Source organism: Trachemys scripta, chromosome 13 (assembly GCF_013100865.1).
Source record: "Trachemys scripta elegans isolate TJP31775 chromosome 13, CAS_Tse_1.0, whole genome shotgun sequence".
Lineage (NCBI taxonomy): Eukaryota > Metazoa > Chordata > Testudines > Emydidae > Trachemys > Trachemys scripta.
The window spans coordinates 36,730,895-36,749,511 of record NC_048310.1 but is presented as its reverse complement, the minus strand read 5'-3'; the positions used below and the strand labels follow the sequence as shown (position 1 = coordinate 36,749,511).

The 18,617-nt window shown below is 48.1% G+C and overlaps 1 protein-coding gene across 1 annotated transcript in view; it reads right to left on the bottom strand.

Moving 5' to 3' along the window:
* SLC12A3 (solute carrier family 12 member 3) overlaps window positions 1-18,617 on the bottom strand; it is a gene marked incomplete in the record, with an annotated part of 51,941 nt that overhangs the window by 18,354 nt on the left and 14,970 nt on the right. Inside the window, 13 exon segments of the mRNA XM_034788820.1 lie at window positions 1,282-1,383; window positions 1,875-1,952; window positions 3,400-3,482; window positions 5,568-5,674; window positions 6,280-6,420; window positions 9,274-9,385; window positions 9,872-9,971; window positions 10,352-10,507; window positions 11,188-11,289; window positions 12,645-12,768; window positions 14,115-14,222; window positions 15,817-15,971; window positions 16,778-16,862. Coding sequence (XP_034644711.1) covers window positions 1,282-1,383; window positions 1,875-1,952; window positions 3,400-3,482; window positions 5,568-5,674; window positions 6,280-6,420; window positions 9,274-9,385; window positions 9,872-9,971; window positions 10,352-10,507; window positions 11,188-11,289; window positions 12,645-12,768; window positions 14,115-14,222; window positions 15,817-15,971; window positions 16,778-16,862 — 1,453 coding nt within the window.

Sequence of the window (18,617 nt, the reverse complement as noted above, 5' to 3'; positions counted from 1 at the left end):
AATGAGCACTGTACACTTTGTATTCTGTGTTGTAATTGCAATCAATATATTTGAAAATGTATAAAAACATCCACAAATATTTCTAATAAATATAATTGGTATTCTGGTATTGTTTAACAGTGCGATTAAAACTGCAATTAATCGCAACTATATTTTTTAATCTAGTTAATTTGCTTTGCGTTAATCGCATGCATTAACTGCGATTAATGGACAGCCCTAATAATATAGTAATTCACCTCAGCTTCACTCCACAGCTGACCCTCAGACCTTCCTCCCCTCAGAGTTTTCCTCTGTTCTGTCCCCCTCACTCCTCTCCCTTCTCTTGTCTTTCCGTTTAGCTGATTCCTCCTACCTAACACTCTTGGGGGTAAGAAATCATGAAACAAATACTCCATTTGCCATCATCACATTGATTGCTCGGCTTGTAGACTGTATTCCTTTCCACTACCCCGTGTCTGTCTTGCCTATTTAGATTGCAACCCTTTTGCGCAGAGACAGCCTACTGCTCTATATCTGTACCGTGCCTTGCACCACAAAACCCCAATCTCGGTTGGTCCCTAGGTGCTCCCGTAACAAACATGATTAACAGAAGCAAGTCTCCGGAGCCAGCGCTGCTGTCGAATGTTGCAAAGGAAACGTGAGACTGGAACGGGGTTAGGAGGTTTGAGGCTAACCTTTCTGCTCAAAACTATTATATTAAAAGCCTCCTGCTGTGTTAACATCAGCCCTGGTGGAAAGGGCAGTGCAGGAGAGATTTTGCTAAGAGAATATGAGTGAGATTTGCAAAGAGTCTAAGAGAGTTGGGCACCCAAATCCCATTGGTTTCAATGAGAGTTGGGCACCTACCTCTCTTAGTCGCCTTCGAGAATCTCAGGCTTGTCCTCAGTAGGCCACGCTGGCCTAGTAGGGCAAGGTTTTGGTGGAACTTAACAGCACTGTACGGGAGCAGCACAGCGATCTGGGGGTAGCTGACCACTGTTGGGCAGACACTGCTGAGAAGGGCTTCACCCTGCGGAAAGCTGGAAATGAATGGGTAGGAACTGTCCTGAGGAGAACTAGACCCTGACACTGCTGAGGAATGACTGATGGATGATTGAATGGGAGTGAGCAGAGCTGAAGAGGTCACTGCCGTGCAGTGGCTTGAGACCCAACTGCAGCGGGGAAACCCTTCAGAGATCGGTCTCATTCATGAGCTGAAGGGAGGGTGGGGTGGAAATAATGAGATAAAAAAGTCCCAAATCTGTGTGCAGGCTGGGTGTATTGATAAAGGTCAAAGGTCACCTCCATCATCAAAGAGCCAGTAGATGTCGATAGTCTTCTTGCCCTGTTCAGTCTGGAAGATGGTGCTTGCTTGCTGTTCCGCTGTAAGGGCATCTGGATCCACTAGCAAGGGGAAAAGAACCCACAGCGTGAGAGACAGGCCCTGGAATTTGACATGTGCTGTTCTTCCAACTCTCTGCAGCAGGTGGCAGACCCTTCCTATTTAGAGCCTTAAATTTCCCTGCAGGCTACGGCAAAATGCTGTCTAGGCCACATCCTGTAAATGTTTGATCCAGAGCAAAGCTTAGTAGCTGAAACCTATTTTTGTATTTGGGTTGGACCAAAACCCTTGTTCCAAACATCCCCAAACCTTGCTGACCCAACGCTGCAGCTGGAACCTTTACTTACAACGGAACAAACCCAGCTCCCAGATCTGGACACCACCAAACTTAAGGGAAGTTCCGATCTGGACTTCGCAGCCAGAGTCCCTGTGTAACTAGTAGCCAAAAATCATTCAGCTAGTTGGCCCTGACATGGTAGATCATCATTAATTTTCACTGCAGGTTGGAGGGTGAGCGTTTCATATTACAAAGATGAACGTGGTTAGAACTAACATGTTCCTGTCACAGTGAGTACCACACCATTTGCTCCATTCTCTTTACGGTCTTCTGCTGGGTCAAACACCGGGTTAACTGCAAAACAGATGAGAAGAATAAAGGCAATGGAGACGTGAAAGACAAAACAATGAACGTTTCTTTTCACTTAGAAAACTATTATGGCTAAATCCAATGAACATTGAACCTACGTTCATTTTAATTATAACTTTAAAAAACATCCTGAACAGAAAGGTTAAAGCTAGTTTAGAAAACGATTGCATTTAATAGATGCAGCGTTAAATACTGCTGCATGCATGCTAGTTTAGGGGGAAAACATCTGCACCAAGAGCCAGCACAAAGAATAGGCACCACTTAAGCCCTACATTGAAGACTTAAATGGTCCATAGACTCATGCCAACCTTTTGCACGATGGTGAATTTCATCCTTAGCCAACCTGCACTGAACCTAACAAAGATTTAAAGCATGTTAAAAAGCAGACGTTAATTGCACCCTGGGCAGAGGTGCTGTTCCAGCGTCTCATGAGGATCTCGTTGTTATTTCAGAGATGTGCATGGCATAGGACTGCTGTTCACGATGGTGAATTTACCCCAAGGCAGAGCACAAGGCCCGGGCACTGTTCAAGCAAGTCTTAAGTGGTGCACAGACTCTGTGCAAGCCCCCTGAACGGGAGCAAATGGTCACCCTGTGAGTAATTTGCTGTAATAACACTGGCAATTCGTTCTATAGCCTTTCATCACTCTTTGTGGGTGTAGCGATGAATTAAAGGAGAACCAGGCGGCCAGGCTGGTCTCAGATGCTGGAGCCCCATAAAGCAAGCTCTGAATTTTGCAATTTCACCCAGAAATCTGTGGTGAGGTGGGGTGACTGCGTTGTTCAAGGGCTTGTCTAGAATCCTGCAGGCTGTGGGTTTGTCTTACCTGATCTCACACTGAAAGGCCACCTCCAGTTCACCCAGCGGCAAAATGGGCACCTGATCCATTGGGACAGGGCCATCAAAGGCGGTCAGACGTGATGCTGGCAGTACCACTCCCTTGTGCACCATTGGCTATGAAACTGACATGCCTTCCCCATGTCAGCCCAATGAGCCGCTGGCTAGGGGGCACTTTACAATGACCCAGAAATGCGTTATGCACTTCATTTCCCCCGTGAGATGCTGGGTAGCAGCCTCTCGGGTGGAACAGCGCAGAGCAATGCCATGAAATGATTTAGGACTGGAAGTGAAGAATAGCACGTTCAGTTGCAGTAACTGGAAGAATGTGGGGAGTCAGAAGGATTCTGGCCACGTACAGTCGAAGTTCTGTGTCAAAGTCCTTTCTCTTGCAGGGGGAAATATTTGACACCTTGTTTAATTATTAACAATAGAGGCACGTTACTGATCTGCAAAGGGCAAGTGGGTTTGACTTATTGTGTTCATCCATTCAACTGGTATGCCAGTGTGCACTCACTGCTGCTTAAGGCTTGGGATCTAACAGTCTAACAAGGATCTGCAATTCCTGCAGGTGTGGCTGCAATCGACACTTACTGTGAGCCTGCATCATTCTGGAAACATTCAGCCCTTCCTTCATTCGCATTAAGCATATTCCATACTTGAAGTCAAACGCATCACTGGAATGAGAGAGAGAACGCGTACTTAGCATTAACATTCTTTGCATTCAATGGGACCATAGGAACAGGCTCAGAGGGGCTGTCCCTTTAGTTCAGTACGCTGGCCGTCTTATGCGACATCTGACATTGGTCGCTGTTGGAGACAAGACACTAAATGAACCTGACCTCTGAGCCTTTCCAGTGAGGAATGCCTGTAAAAGTTAACCAAAACTTCAAGACAAAGGGCATTGGTGTGACCGTTGTAACTGAGGTTACTACGGAGCAAATCCTACGCCCAACACAAATCCTAGGTAGCCAGGCTACACCTTGAGCAGTCTCAGAGAGAGCCCGGAGAAATGAAGCCTTCTTACTCCAGTACAGAGCAGTCCAAGAGCTACTCACTTCAGTCTCAGGGCTGTGGTGGAGGTGGTGGTCAGTGATCACTCAGTGATTAAGGTGAATGAAAGAGCTCTGCTTTATTTTGTGTCCAGTTCCAACTGGCTGCAGGGCCGTACCTAGCTATTCTGGGGCCCTACGCAGCCCCCCAGCAGGGGGGGAGGGGTGTGGGGCCCCAGGCCTCTGCAGGGGAGGGGGGACTGACCCCAGGTCTCTGCAGGGAAGGGCTTGGGGAGCAGGGGGAACCACTCACCGGCGGCGCAGCTGGGGCCAGTGAGTGCAGCCCAGCCCTGCTGCACTCCTCAGGGAAGTGGGGGTGGGGCTGGGGTGGAGCAGGGGCAGGGGCCCTGGGCAAGAGCCAGAGCAGAGGCTGGAGCAGCACGTAGCTGCGCAGAGCACCAGGAAATTTGGTGCCCAAAATTTTCTGGTTCCCTACGCAGCTGCGTACTTTGCATATGGGTAAGGACGGCCCTGACTGGCTGTGCCTAATAAGAGCTTCCCATTGCCTCACCCAAACTCTGTCTGGGAAGCTCAGCCCTTAAAGGTACAGTCCCCAGTACCACAGTGGCTGTGTTTCCCTTCCACACCGGAAGTAGGGGGAAAGTGTGGCCTGTGGATCTTCACAGATCATAATGAGCTTCCAGAAACCAATGCTCCATGGCACCCTTGATGCCACGGAATTGTCATCTTTCTGCTGCATCCAGAGTCCTCTCCACACATGAGCGGGTGGGCACAGAGCGTGTCAGATGCTCTTCCCCCACGTGCCTGGACATGCTACTGATGCAAACACTTGTCAGCCCTTAACTGGAGCAAAGCCAAAGCAAACGCATCACTGGGATTGCCTTTGTCTATCAGATGCGGTCAGGCAGCTGGAGAGATGGAGTCAGTGTACGGATGCAATAACAGGCAGAGCAATTGAGACGTCTGAGGTGCAGCTAAACTGTGATGGTTGGAATCCACGTAATTTAACACATGCTAATAAGTACAATCACCGTAATAATGCTTTGCCCTTCTAAAGAAAGTCACAACTCAGGGTCAGGTCAGGTTCTTATCCCCCTTTACAGAAGGAGAAGCTGGGGCACAGAGAGACTGAATGACTTCCCAGAGGTCACACAGGAAGCCAGGAATATAAACCAGACCTCCATCCCGACCTCCTGACTCCCAAGTCCCTTGCTTTAGCCTCAAGCCCCTCCTTCCCCTCTGCAGTGAGAGACTGGTAGTAGCCGTGAACACCCACCAATACACATCTTGCTGACCAGTGGCTGCAACAGCCTTGCTAAGTTTCCAGAGGCTAAACTCTGGAATTTCACTCCTTATTTCACTAGGAGGGTGGTGAAGCACTGGAATGGGTTACCTAGGGAGGTGGTGGAATCTCCATCCTCAGAGGTTTTAAGGCCCGGCTTGACAAAGCCCTGGCTGGGATGATTTAGTTGGGGATTGGTCCTGCTTTGAGCAGGGGGTGGGACTAGATGACCTCCTGAGGTCCCTTCCAACCCTGACATTCTATGATTCTATGAAACTGGGAGCCAATAGAAGCTGCCGGTTCAAACTTTGCAGCGTATTCATGAAGATGGATAGTCATGAAAGCGGGCTAGTTATACACCACCATATTCCTTCCTGACTGTCCCCCAGTTCACCCAGAACTCTCTACTGTTTAACTGGGAGCAAACTAAGCAGGCAACGCTACCATCAACCAGCCTCCCAACTTACTGCAGGATTCCAGTGTACTCCTCCACAGTCCTAGGGTGAGCTGTCTGCCAGTTCTTCTTGTACCCGATCACCAGGATGTTGGGTTTCATCTTCCCAAGACCGGATGCCTTGGTTAATAGATATTTTTCCAGTGTTAATAGGACTATATATACATCCCCGTCATACACACATGCATTTATTTCATCTGAAGGTATCATCACATGCACAGAGTCCTATAACCCATGAGCTGCTAGATGGTGCCCTCTAGGCTCAGTTCTGAGCAAGGAGTAGTGTGTAAACTGCATCATGCCAGGAGCAGTCCCAGGGACACCCCTCTGAATCTCAACTCCTCCTCCTTGCTCCATGGGGGATGGGGATAATATGCCAGTGGAATAGGTCAATAGCAAATTATAACATTGGCCAGTGAGTAGTGGGGGTGGAGCCAAGGGTCCACTCATTCCCCGCCCACCTGCTCCAGAGATGGAGTGAAGGGTGCAGGCTAGCCCATGAAAAAGCACCAGAATTTTTACTCCCCCTTACTCCCTTGGACAGGCATGTACTTCAAGTCATAATCCATCCCTTAACAAATCATGCTGGCCCCAACAATACTGACCTCTTCTCAGTGAAAAAGTTGAAGGCCCCTTGTAAGAAACATTCAAGAAAACCTTGATGCAAGATTTACAGCAGGGGACTGCAGTTCCTTCATGATTCAATATCCAGTTTAGGGCTTTACCTGCATAAGTGTTTTGACTCCACTTCTCAAGTCATCAGCTACCACGTCCGTATAGAAAGCTTTGATCTTTCTCTTGGTCAGCCACTTTGTATGGCCGTTGGAGGTGAGCCTGCATTCTGACATCTTCTGCTTGCATGGTCCCTGTTATTGCGTGGGAGGAAAGGACACAACAGTAGCATTAAGGATCAGCGTGTTTGCGACATGCAGACCATTTTTAGCTGGTGGTTTTAAGTTTATCCCCATAAAATAGTACGCTTTACTTTGAACCAAGCAGTTACTTTGAACCATGCAGTCTCCTGAATCATAGATGAGATCCAAACTTAGACCCTGGAAATGCGGGATGACATAAGAACGGCCATACTAGATCAGACCAATGATTCATCTTGCCCAGTATCCTGTCTTCCGACAGTGGCTGGTGCCAGATGCTTTAGAGGAAATAAAAATAATAAGGCAATTTATCGAGTGATCCATACCCTGCCATCCAGTCCCAGCTTCCGGCAGTCACAGGTCTAGGGACACCCAGAGCATGGGCTTGCATCCCTGCCCATCTTGGCTAATAGCCATTGATGGACCTATCCTCCATGATCTTATCTAGTTCTTTTTTGAACATGGCTATACTTTTGGCCTGCACAACATCTCCTGGCATTGAGTTCCACAGGGTGACTGTGCGTTGTGTGAAGAAATACTTCCTTGTGTTTGTTTTAAACCTGCTGCTTATTGATTTCACTGGGTGATCTCTGGTTCTTGTGTTAAGTGGTTCTTGTTTACTTTCTCCACACTAATCATGATTTTATAGACCTCTACCATATCCCCCTTTAGTCGTCTCTTTTCCAAGCTAAACAGTCTTTTTAATCTCTCCTCACATGGAAGCTGTTCCATCCCCTTAGTCATTTTTGTTGCCCTTCTCTGTACTTTTTCCATGCCACCATTATGCAAAAGTTCAATTAATCCTCATCACACTGCAGAGTGGTTTGGAATACATGTTCTCCACGCCACACACACTTTACATTAATAGTGGCTCCACAGGGCTCACTGCATCTGTGTGTAAAATAAGGTTAAAAATAATTGTAAGCCGATGACAATCTTATAGGGCGAAATCCTGAAGTCCTGACTCAGGTCCTGATTCGGTCTCCCACTGAAATCTCTGGCAAAACTTCTGTGAACTTTAAATGATACCAGAATTCAGTCCTGCCTCTGCCAAAATCTCACTGATACCAATGAAGGTTTATGTGGCACAGGACCTGGTAAAATCTGTGAAAGGCCTTCATGATATGGCCTGGAATGCAGGTTTCATTGGTTGCTTTTAAAGAAGGACTTTTATGTGCACAGATCCATATTCACGTACCCATCCAACTTTGAAAATCCCAGCATCAGTGGTTTGCCCAAAGTCACACACAGCCAGAAATTGACCATAGAGCCTCATCTTGGTGACTTTACTGCAAGATTATCTTGTACTGATTATGCTCCCATTGATCAGGCCCTGTGTGAGCAACTGTCAGTCTGCTACACCTCAGGCAAAAATGAATACATCTACATCAGCCATTTGATCTGGGAGAAATGAAGTCACTGGGACAGACTGTTGTCCTCTGATCAATGTTCCCTTTCAAAAGCAATGCCTGATCTTCACGTTGGCAATTCATCTGCAGCAGGCGGCCATTAGCCCATGACAACGTTGTAGCTTGTCACCAATATTGCTTAATTAGCCTGTGATCTTTCCAACAGAAATGGCTTTACTTTTTTTTTTTTTTTTTTTTTTTTGTCATTTAAGAGTGCCTAGAAATATATTTTTAAATCACAGGTACATGAGAAAGGATCTGGCTTGTCTATCTACCTCCAAGTCTTCTATATGATCCATCATCACAATGAGCAAGGTGGAAGGACGCCAACATCCCAGTCAAACACTTCATCAAGGACCCAACCAAAGTACCGAGTGGTTTTTCATTCCCATAGAAAATATGGTCCACTTTTAGCTGCATCCCACAATACATGACAGATGCACCTGCTTTTGGGGACTGAAACAATCCTATCTGTGACTGCAGAAATGGACTTCAAACTACAGAACACCTCCTCAATCAACATCCCAAGCCATTGTAACCTGGTGAGATCTCTGCCATCTACTCCGCATCACTTGAACCAATCCTTGATCACTAACCTAGACTTGGATATCCAGCAGTGCTGGTTTAAGACAGATGAAAGAAGAAGACCACAGTATCTAAGTGACTTCCAGATATCTCCATGATGAGATTCCTAGTGGTCTTCATGAAGTTTCTCTCCCTAGTTAAAGGAGGCTCTGACTGGAGAATATTTTTGGTTTTTTATCATCAGGCTGGTATGCTCTGGGTCTTTATCTTGGCCTCAGGGTGCCCCAACTCTGGATTACTCTAATTTCCTTAGGAAGCTCGTGCCAGAAGTAAACCCCTCAGCCAAGAATGCTTTATCTCCAGCTCTCATGCACTGTGTTGAGGGCTTTACAAGCTGCATTGTGACAGAGCATGACAGCGTAGGTGCTGGTTCACTCAGCAGTGGTAAACTACTAACCTGCAAAGTTCTGCTATGTGCTAACTCCTCAAAAGTCAGGGCACCAAATCCTGAAATCCTCACTCCGGCAAAACTCAAATTGAACCAACTCCTTGGTCATTAATGAGGTTTGAACCCAGGACCTTGAGAGCTGAAAACATAAGTCTCCACCACATGATCTAAGCTCCTTAGCTGGAGACAAAATCAGCCTCATGACCCTCTTAGGTGACCCTGCCACCAGAGGGAAACAAAGACTCACAGTTTGCATGGGGTACATAAGGACTGGAAGAGACATGCCCCATGCATTTAACAACCCTGGATATTATTTTTCAGGGCCCTGCCAGGGAGTATATCACACAGCTTGTTCCTTTTGTACTGGCAGTGAACAGATGACCAGATTAGGGTTGGTGTAGATACCTGCGTCCTACCCCACCTTGCACTTTTACGCAAGAGAGCAGCTGAACCGAGAATACTTACTATCAGCACATTCCCACAAATCATCAAGCTGAGGTTTTTGGTGAAAGTGCCCACAAAATCCACGAGGGCTGGGCGGAAGTTGGGAGGGCCTGTTAAGACCAGGCATTGGGGTCTAGAGAGGAAGAAGAAAAGATGGCTGGTAACTTACAGTAAAAAAGTCACTGTTGAGATCTTCTGGTAGGAATTTGATCACTACACCCTTGTACTGCTAATGACACCCACCCAATCTAAGCAGTATCTTTTGGATGGTTGGGTCCTTCACTACCAAACTATCAGATCCTCCAGGAAGTACACAACTGGGCTGGAGATCTCAGGCTTCCTTGCAAGGACTTCCTGGGTCTAGCTGGGCGGAAAAGACCATGAAAACTCTCCTCCTCTCCCGTCCTTCCGACCCTGGCTGCAACCCAGAGGTGCAGAGAGGAGCAGAAATTTAAACAAATTTACTCAATCTCAGTTGAGGCTCATTTGGGGTTCAGTTGGCTGGTTATGCCTTTGAGGGGAACATGGGGGACTTATTCAAATACATGGGACCCTTCCGTGTTTGGGGATGAGGGTAATGTTTCCTTGCCATCATCCTCCACACAGCACTATTACTTGCCTGTAGTTCTTAATGTGCTCGTTGATTTCGTTGAGTCCCACGGAATAGTTCAGGGCCAAGTTGTACGAACCTGCCTGCACAGACGAGCCCCAGTTCACTTCTGCAGAGGAACAATCATTCAGAAAATATTAGACCATTTTAAAACAGAAATAGGAGTGATGCCGGCAATGCACTGGGCACGGGCACGTACTGCTTTGTTATTGTAGGGTTGCTCCAGAGAGCCTGGCTGTGCACACGTTGGTTTGTTTAGTTGGAGGGTTTGGGTTCAGTTACTACTGCAGGCTTGGCCGCGTCATAGAAACCTCTCCCCCAGCTGAATGCCTTGTGGGCAGACCTGGCAGGGCACGTTGGCAGGAGAGAGTGTGGCGGAATCTTGCACTGATGCTGCCCTGCTCTGAGACCAATAACTTCAGATCTCTCAGCCTGGCATTTTCACCAGCGCCGCTGTCTGCTTAAGAACAAGGAGCCCCCGTTACTCACCAGGCTTTTTGTAGAGCACGTATCCCAGTAAGAAGACAATGATGCCAATGGCTATCAGGGCTGCCCACCAGGTCAATAGAAACATGATCACGACAGAGATGACGGCACCGAAGAGCGCAGCCCACTTGCTGTAATATCTAAAGGATGGTCTCCATCCTGCGTGGACATGACACAAAAATACATTCATCACTCACACGGCCAAACTCTTCCCTCACACCTGGGGCAGGGGTCCTTCAGCCTTTAAGGAGAGAGAGTAGAACAGGGGCACCCTATCGATCTTAGATATTTGTCTGGCCTCCATCACCACCACACCAAGCACTTCACAACCTTTAATGTGTTTATCCTCACCACACCCCTGGGAGGCAAGGCAGTTATCCCCACTATACAGATGACGCACATCGAGGCTAAGTGACTGGCCCAAGGTCACACGGGAAGTATGTGGCAGAGTAGGGAAGTGACCCCCACATCTCCCAAGTCCTAGGCTCAGCAGTGGCTCATGCTTTCTTTGTAACCCTGGGAGACAAAGGCAGGGGTGGAGAAAGAACCTGACATCCCTCAGAGTAGGAGCAGACACCTGTACCCAACCACCCCCACCCAGAGATGCTCTGTTTTTGGAATTGAAGATACTCCCCATCTCCTAATCACTATGGATCCTCCAAGCATATCGCCTTGTTCAGCTCAAAGAGCTTCTTATTGTGAAACCACTGGGCTCGGTCCCACACCTTACCCTGCTGCAGAGCGTGACCCCAGCCTTGTAAAGCTCAGAGACCCCAGACACTACCGCCCAGCCAACGAGACGAGTGTAGCTACCGAGCACCAGCGTAGCGATCACTCACCCGGCGAGTTGGTGATGGAGGCATGGAAACAGCTGAAATTGATGAGTGCGTACGAGCACAGGAAGAAGTTGGAGATGATAGGGGCAATAGTGTTCAATTCAGCTACAGGGATAGAAAAGAGAGGGATGGCTCATTAGAGCATTTGCTACACCCTGGCCAACTTAAGGCTCTGAGAAAGGGAGAGAGGTGAAAATCAAGAAGAAACCGAAAGCCCTGGCTGATTGTTCCAGCTATAGGGTGACCAGATCACAACACTAAAATATCGGGACACATTGGGGTGCGTCAGCCCTGCCCACAGTCCACCCCCGTTCCTCCCAGGCACTGACTTCCCCTCTGCCTGGTGGGTGCTCGCCCACTCCCTGCCTCTTCCCGCCCAAGCATCCGCCCAAGCATCCGCCCTTGCTCCACCCCCATTCCACCTCCTTCCCCCAAGGCCCGCCCCTGCCCCACCTCTTCTCCACCTCCTCCCCTGAGTGCGCCGCATCCCTGCTCTTCCCCCTTCCCTCCTAGAAAGCGCTAAGTGACACCAAACAGCTGTTAGGTGGTGGGAAGCACTGGGGGGGGGGAGGGAGAAGGAGGCGAGGACGGGGGAGCTTGGCTGCAATTTTTCCCCATGGATGCTCCAACCCTGGAGCACCATGGAGTCAGCGCCTCCCTCCCGCTCGCCTCCTTACCTGAATATTGGGACAAATGGTGTCCCGATCATACACTGATTGGGATGCGGGACAAAGGGTTAAATATCGGGACATCTGGTCACCCTATCCAGCTCTTGTAGAGATTTCTAGATGTCTATCAACATGATATGGAAGAGCCATTGGATATGGATTCTACGTCCAGCTCTCTCTTTCCCTGTGTATGTGTTATGAAAGGACTCTCCCCCTAACATTACAATGCACATGGGGAAGGATTAGCCCCTTCCATCAAGATCAAACTCCAGTTAAAAAGGCAGCAGTGGCTTAGTGGTTTAACACACGTCCTACTGAGCTCCGTGGGAGGGAATGATGCTCAGCGCCAATTTGGCTGTTCAGGTTTCAGTGCAACTGGAGAAGTAGCCGTCGGACTCTTCTTGCTGAGCAAATGACAGAACTCGCTTAGATTGGACTTATTTCTTACCTTCCTGGAACAAACTCTGGGCCCGATCTCTCCTCACCTGGGCATAAATATGGAGTAACTCTACTCCAGACTAGCCAAGTGTGTAAGTGAGGGCAGAATTAGGCTCTCACAATCTACCTTGCGCTCATCCTTTGGTACAATATAATTTTATCTTCCGGCCTCCTGTGTGTAGGAAACCTGCAGCCATTTTTCATACCACGGTGGAAGAAGTTAACAAAGGCAGGAATTTGGTTTGACAAAGAAACAGCCACTTGGTACCACACTGATCATTAATCAGCCTGTCGAAAAAAAGCAGAGAAAACTACCAACTGGATCTGGCAGCCTATTAAATCCAAGGCACTTACCGATAAGAATGAACCCCACTGCTATGATGTAGGTCAGCATGTAACCCCTAATCGGCTCCTCGTTCTTCCCATAGCCCTTCCCAAAGAAGCCGATCAGAGGGTAGAGCTGGTCCTTGCACAGGCACTGTGGAGAGAAAGAGAGGTCATCTAGACTTGACAGGCGCTGCGGACTAGTGGTTAGAGCTGAGAGCAAGGGTCGACTGAAGCAGGATTCAGTTCCAAGCACTTTCACTGGCTCAGTGTATAGCCTTGTTCTTGAGTGGACTTACTCCAGATTTACAACAGTGTGAGAACAGAATTTGGCCCCCACCCTAGAGCAGTGTTTCTCAAACTGGGCTCGCCGCTTGTATAAAAAGCCCCTGGCGGGCCGGACCGGTTTGTTTACCTGCCCCGTCCGCAGGTCTGGCCAATCGCGGCTCTCACTGGCCGCGGTTCGCTGCTCCAGGCCAATGGAAGCTGGTGGAAGCAGCGCAGGCCGAGGGACATACTGGCCGCCGCTTCCAGCAGCTCCCATTGGCCTGCAGCAGCAAACCGCGGCCAATGGGAGCCGCGATTGGCCGGACCTGCAGACGGGGCAGGTAAACAAACCGGCCTGGCCTGCCAGGGGTTTTCCCTAAACAAGCAGCGACCCCAGTTTGAGAAACACTGCCCTAGAGGGTTGATATATTTTTAGAACTAGTTTGCCCATTCCTGCTATCAGGTCCCCTTCGCTTTGGAAACGCTAATTGTAATAACTCTGACTTGCATCCCAATATCAGTGGTAACAACCCTACCTGATGGGGCATTGCCATCACGGCTGGCCCTATGGAAAGGGCAGGAGATGTCACCTTAATTCTCTTAATTCATAAAATGAACAAAAGCAATGGGCCATATTCTGCCTCCTTGATACTCTCGCAAGCCCACTGAAAGGAAAGCAGCTGCATGGGAGTGACTGAGGACAGAATCTGTCCCATTAGGATTAGCCAAGTAGAGCAAAGCCAAGGGGCCAGCATGAAAAAGTAGCAACGTGCATATCCCCCAGCTCATGGGCTGCACTGCATGATAGGATCAGGTGGAACAACGCTCCAGGCAAAAACCCCAGAAGCATCAAGAGTATCAGATTAAAGAATCTGTCCAGAAAGCTGGTAATTCCCAGTGATTAGGGTGACCAGATGTCCCGTTTTTATAGGGACACTCCCTTTTTGGGGGACTTTTTCTTATATAGGTGCCTATTGCCCCCCACCCCCTGTCCTGTTTTTTCACGGTTGCTATCTGGTCACCCTACCAGTGATGCATTGTGAGGCCCAACCACGGTGGTTATTCAGCTTGTTATAGAACTCACAGTGCCTATGCGTGGTGGAGACTCGGCCTGTAATTACGGCTCTGAAATGCCAGTGACCTGCTAGCTTGCTGTGGACTCATGTTTACTGTATACATGAAAGACAACACTGCAGATGTTTTCGTGGTCCCCGGAGCATGCCACCATCTCACCTGGAAGACTTTAGGTGCTGAGACCAGGCAGGCCAAAGCAGAAGAGAGTGTGGCCCCGAAGATTCCAGCCGTGATCAGGGGGGCAAATCCAGATACCATGCTCATACTCTACAGAAAAAACAGGGGGAGATAGGCGAGGGTGATGCTGGAGTGATCTAACAGCCTGGGCTCCTCCCACTGGAAGCTTCAGACTCTGACAGCCACCACTCAGAGCTCCTCAGAGCACAGCTTATTACAGCCAAAAACACCCTACGCCAAAAGAACCTTAATAAGATTGCAAAGTCAAGCACTCAGAAGGTAGGAAGTGCCAGTATTCAGGCTGCCTGTGCAACCTTAACTCAGCCCTCTAGTGCATATGCATTATAATACAGTCGTTAATTACATGGTCACATGCTATTTTTCCCCCACAGAGCCCCACCTCGTTCATGTCACAGGATGCTCTGGGAATGAATCAGGGTAGCGTGGAGAAAGAGCCCGTTATCTGTAGGACCCTTTCCTCATTTGTTGCAAGTTACTTTTTTAAAAGAGAGAAAGCAGCAATTCAGGCAACTGTCCTATCACCCTCAGTGGCTACTGGCTGCATTGGGGTGTGGCTAATATTTCTGCTCTGAGGGGCACTAATGCAAACCTAACTGAGTACAGCAAAGGAACTGGGGCGGGAAAAGGGTGAGAACCACCAGCCATGGAAATCTTATCATAGAATCATAAAATATCAGGGTTGGAAGGGACCTCAGGAGGTCATCTAGTCCAACCCTCTGCTCAAAGCAGGACCAATCCCCAACTAAATCATCCCAGCCAGGGCTTTGTCAAGCCTGACCTTAAAAACCTCTAAGGAAGGAGATTCCACCACCTCCCTAGGTAACCCATTCCAGTGCTTCACCACCCTCCTAGTGAAACAGTGTTTCCTAATATCCAGCCTAGACCTCCCCCACTGCAACTTGAGACCATTGCTCCTTGTTCTGTCATCTGTCACCACTGAGAACAGCCGAGCACCGTCCTCTTTGGAATCCCCTTTCAGGTAGTTGAAAGCAACTATCAAATCCCCCCTCACTCTTCTCTTCTGCAGACTAAATAATGCCAGTTCCCTCAGCCTCTCCTCATAAGTCATGTGCTCCAGCCCCCTAATCATTTTCATTGTCCTCTGCTGGACTCTCCAATTTTTCCACATCCTTCTTTTAGTGTTGGGCCCAAAACTGGATGCAATACTCCAGATGAGGCCTCACCAGTGCCGAATAGAGGGGAATGATCACATCCCTCGATCTGCTGGCAATGCCCTACTTATCCAGCCCAAAATGCCGTTAGCCTTCTTGGCAATAAGGGCACACTGCTGACTCATATCCAGCTTCTCGTCCACTGTAACCCCTAGGTCCTTTTCTGCAGAACTGCTGCTTAGCCATTCGGTCCCTAGTCTGTAGCAGTGCATGGGATTCTTCTATCCTAAGTGCAGGACTCTGCACTTGTCCTTGTTCTTTTGGCCCAATCCTCTAATTTGTCTAGGTCTCTCTGTATCCTATCCCTACCCTCCAGCGTATCTACCACTCCTCCCAGTTTAGTGTCATCTGCAAACTTGCTGAGGGTGCAATCCACGCCATCCTCCAGATCGTTAATGGATATCTTATGATTTCCCACACCCCAGGCCAAAGTGACCCACCCAGCCTGAGCCTTCTAAGCCACGCTGCGGAGAGCACCAGAGTGACAGTACCTGGTAATAATTGCTGAGTCCATAGTGACAGCTCTGTTTCTGAGCACAGTCCGTGAAGTTCCACCCGTAGTCACAAGCAAGTCCTTCGCAGCCCGGAGAGCCAACAGGGATGGAGTCATTCAGGCTCCCAGAGGCATCACGTACCACACAGGCACCTAGGAGGGAACAGCTCCCATTCACTTCCCATCTGTCTTTTCCAAGACGATGCAGGATGCCTAGATGTGCTTTAACGAAGGTCCCCGTGTAATTGTAACTCACTATTGAGTGTGTCTTACAGGTGCCTGATCCACAGAGGAGACAAGTCTGTCACAGTCCCCATCTAGAGAGCTTTAGCTCAAGCTGTAGCCGCTTATGCTTTCCCCTCTGAACCAGTGGCCTCCAATCTCCAATGTGCCAACCAAGATGGCGGCTATCACAGACTGCCCATTCATTTTGCCCAGTGTCCCAAGTGTCTGGCTGCTCCTGGAATTACCTTGTACTAGGTTTTGTTTTTAAAGTAACTTTCAGCTGTATCAGACATGTCCATGCTGCACAGGCATCCACCCAGCGCTAACTAAAGCTCCCAAGGTTCTGTGCCATGGATAATACATACTGGGCCCACTGTCAAACCTGGGTTGAATTCTTTGGAGACACTTACAGTGTTGCCAACCTCAAGAGGTCAAAATTCCTGAGTCAGATCTCAAAAAATCATGAGATTTTTTTTAAAAATCATCAAACTATAATTTTATTAGTTTGTTTTTTGACTGTTTAACTCCCCTGTACTCTGCACCCCTGCTGGTACCCAGAATCAGAATGGATATCTGAGCCAGACTGAATCAAAGTGCCCTGTGTCCCAGGATTCCTGATAACTGGGAATTGCCCCGTCCCTAATGAACATGAAAGCATGTAATTAACCATGGACATTTCATCATATGTCACTTCCCCACCACTGCCACTGATTAAGTCTATGCATGTTACTTACCAATTGTAGCAGAAATAGCCAGATAGGATATTGTAGTCCAGAATATAGCCATCAGCGTGCCTTTGGGAATGGCTATGGCTGGATCCTAAGCAAGGCAACCACAGAGTTACACAGCAGCATTCCATAGGCACCACAAAATTACCTTTCATTTTTGTAGCTATAAAGAAGAGAAAACACTCCGAGATACTCAAAAACCGCACAGCAGCTTTCAACCTGATACCTGCACTGTCCAGAGTCTGGATTTCTTAACCTGCTGGGCACTTTGCAAAGCCCACTTTCGGTGCTAGATGTTTGGAGGTGAAGTGGGATTGATGGGCTGGTGTGTTGGAAACCTCAGTGTGTCACACGGAATGTTGTTTTAATCTATTTAAAGTGACAGTGACAGAGGATATCGCATGCACTGGCCTCATCTGGGAAGAAGTATCACAACTAGCGAGTGACTCTGATCAGTAGAGGAACCGGACTGCCCAATGTGTCAGTGGTACAGGAGGAACTAAAGTTTAAAGTAAGGTAAAGCCTCAGGGACAAGATAGGAGCTATAAAATCAACTAAACAGCTGTCAGGCTGGACAATCCTCGTAAGAATCCAAGGTGCCAGAAACAGCCCTAAACTTGAACTTTATAAACATGTCATTACAAGGGAGGGTGTGATCCCTCCTGAGTAAGGAAGACAAAGTTGGGAGTTGGGCTGTGCAGAAGCCTGTTTGTGTCTATAGTTTGTTGCTCTTGTCTTTAATAAGCACCTCCTCTTTCAGAAGGGCTGGGATTCCATGTATCATACAACCCAAACCCTTGGATCCAAACTCCGGAGTGTTTGGTGTGCCAGTCCAAATCAGCATGCTGGGCCCATCTAGAACAGATTCAATTCGGATGCTTATAGCCAAACTATCTGACATTTCTTTGGGATGCAAAATGAGCTGGGACTCTCCTGAGCCCAAGCTCTTGGGAGAGATTGCCAATCATTTCTAATCTGCAGCTAGCTCAACACTTCTGCGAGAACGGTCTTCCTCACATGATTTTGGCACTCATGCCCCAGGCAGGAAGGGCAGAGTCCTGTGAAACTGAAGAAACAAAGCTTACCAAACTTACCCTAACCTCAAAAATAGTTCAATTTATTGCTTGGGAAACTGATTTATCCAAATCAGTTCAACCGTTCCTGTGCAATAAATATAGGTAGCCCAGTATTAATTCTATTCTATGTAGAGTCTTGGGATACGTCTATACTTACCCGCTGGTTTGGCGGCCAACAATCGATCTTCTGGGATCGATTTATCGCGTCTTGTCTAGACGCGATAAATTGATCCCGGAAGTGCTCGCCGTCGACGCCGGTAATCCTGCTCTGCGAGAGGAGTAGGTGGAGTCGATGGGGGAGCCTGCCTACCGCGTGTGGACCCGTGGTAAGTACTTTTAAGTTCAAACTAAGATACTTCGACTTCAGCTACGTTATTCAAGTAGCTGAAGTTGCGTATCTTAGTTCGAACTGGGGGCTTAGTGTGGGCCAGGCCTTGTAGTGCATCCATCACTGTGCAATCTAATGCCTCAATCCTGCAAGAGTCTTTGGGCATTGGACCCCTGAGCTAATGTAACTGGGCCTCTATACGGGTGATGGGTGCCACCCATACAGAGCAGGATCAGGATCTAAGAACCCACTGAGCAGAGCTAGTTGGAAATGCAGTAAAACATATATATCCATGAACATTTCTTGGACTTGTGTGTTAAAACTTTAAAAACGACAACCAGTTCCATCGCCGCTCAAAAAACGAATAAAACATCTGTTTGTTTGTTTTTTTTAATTATTTTTACTGTTCTTTCAAAACATTTAATCCAAATTTTGAAAGAAC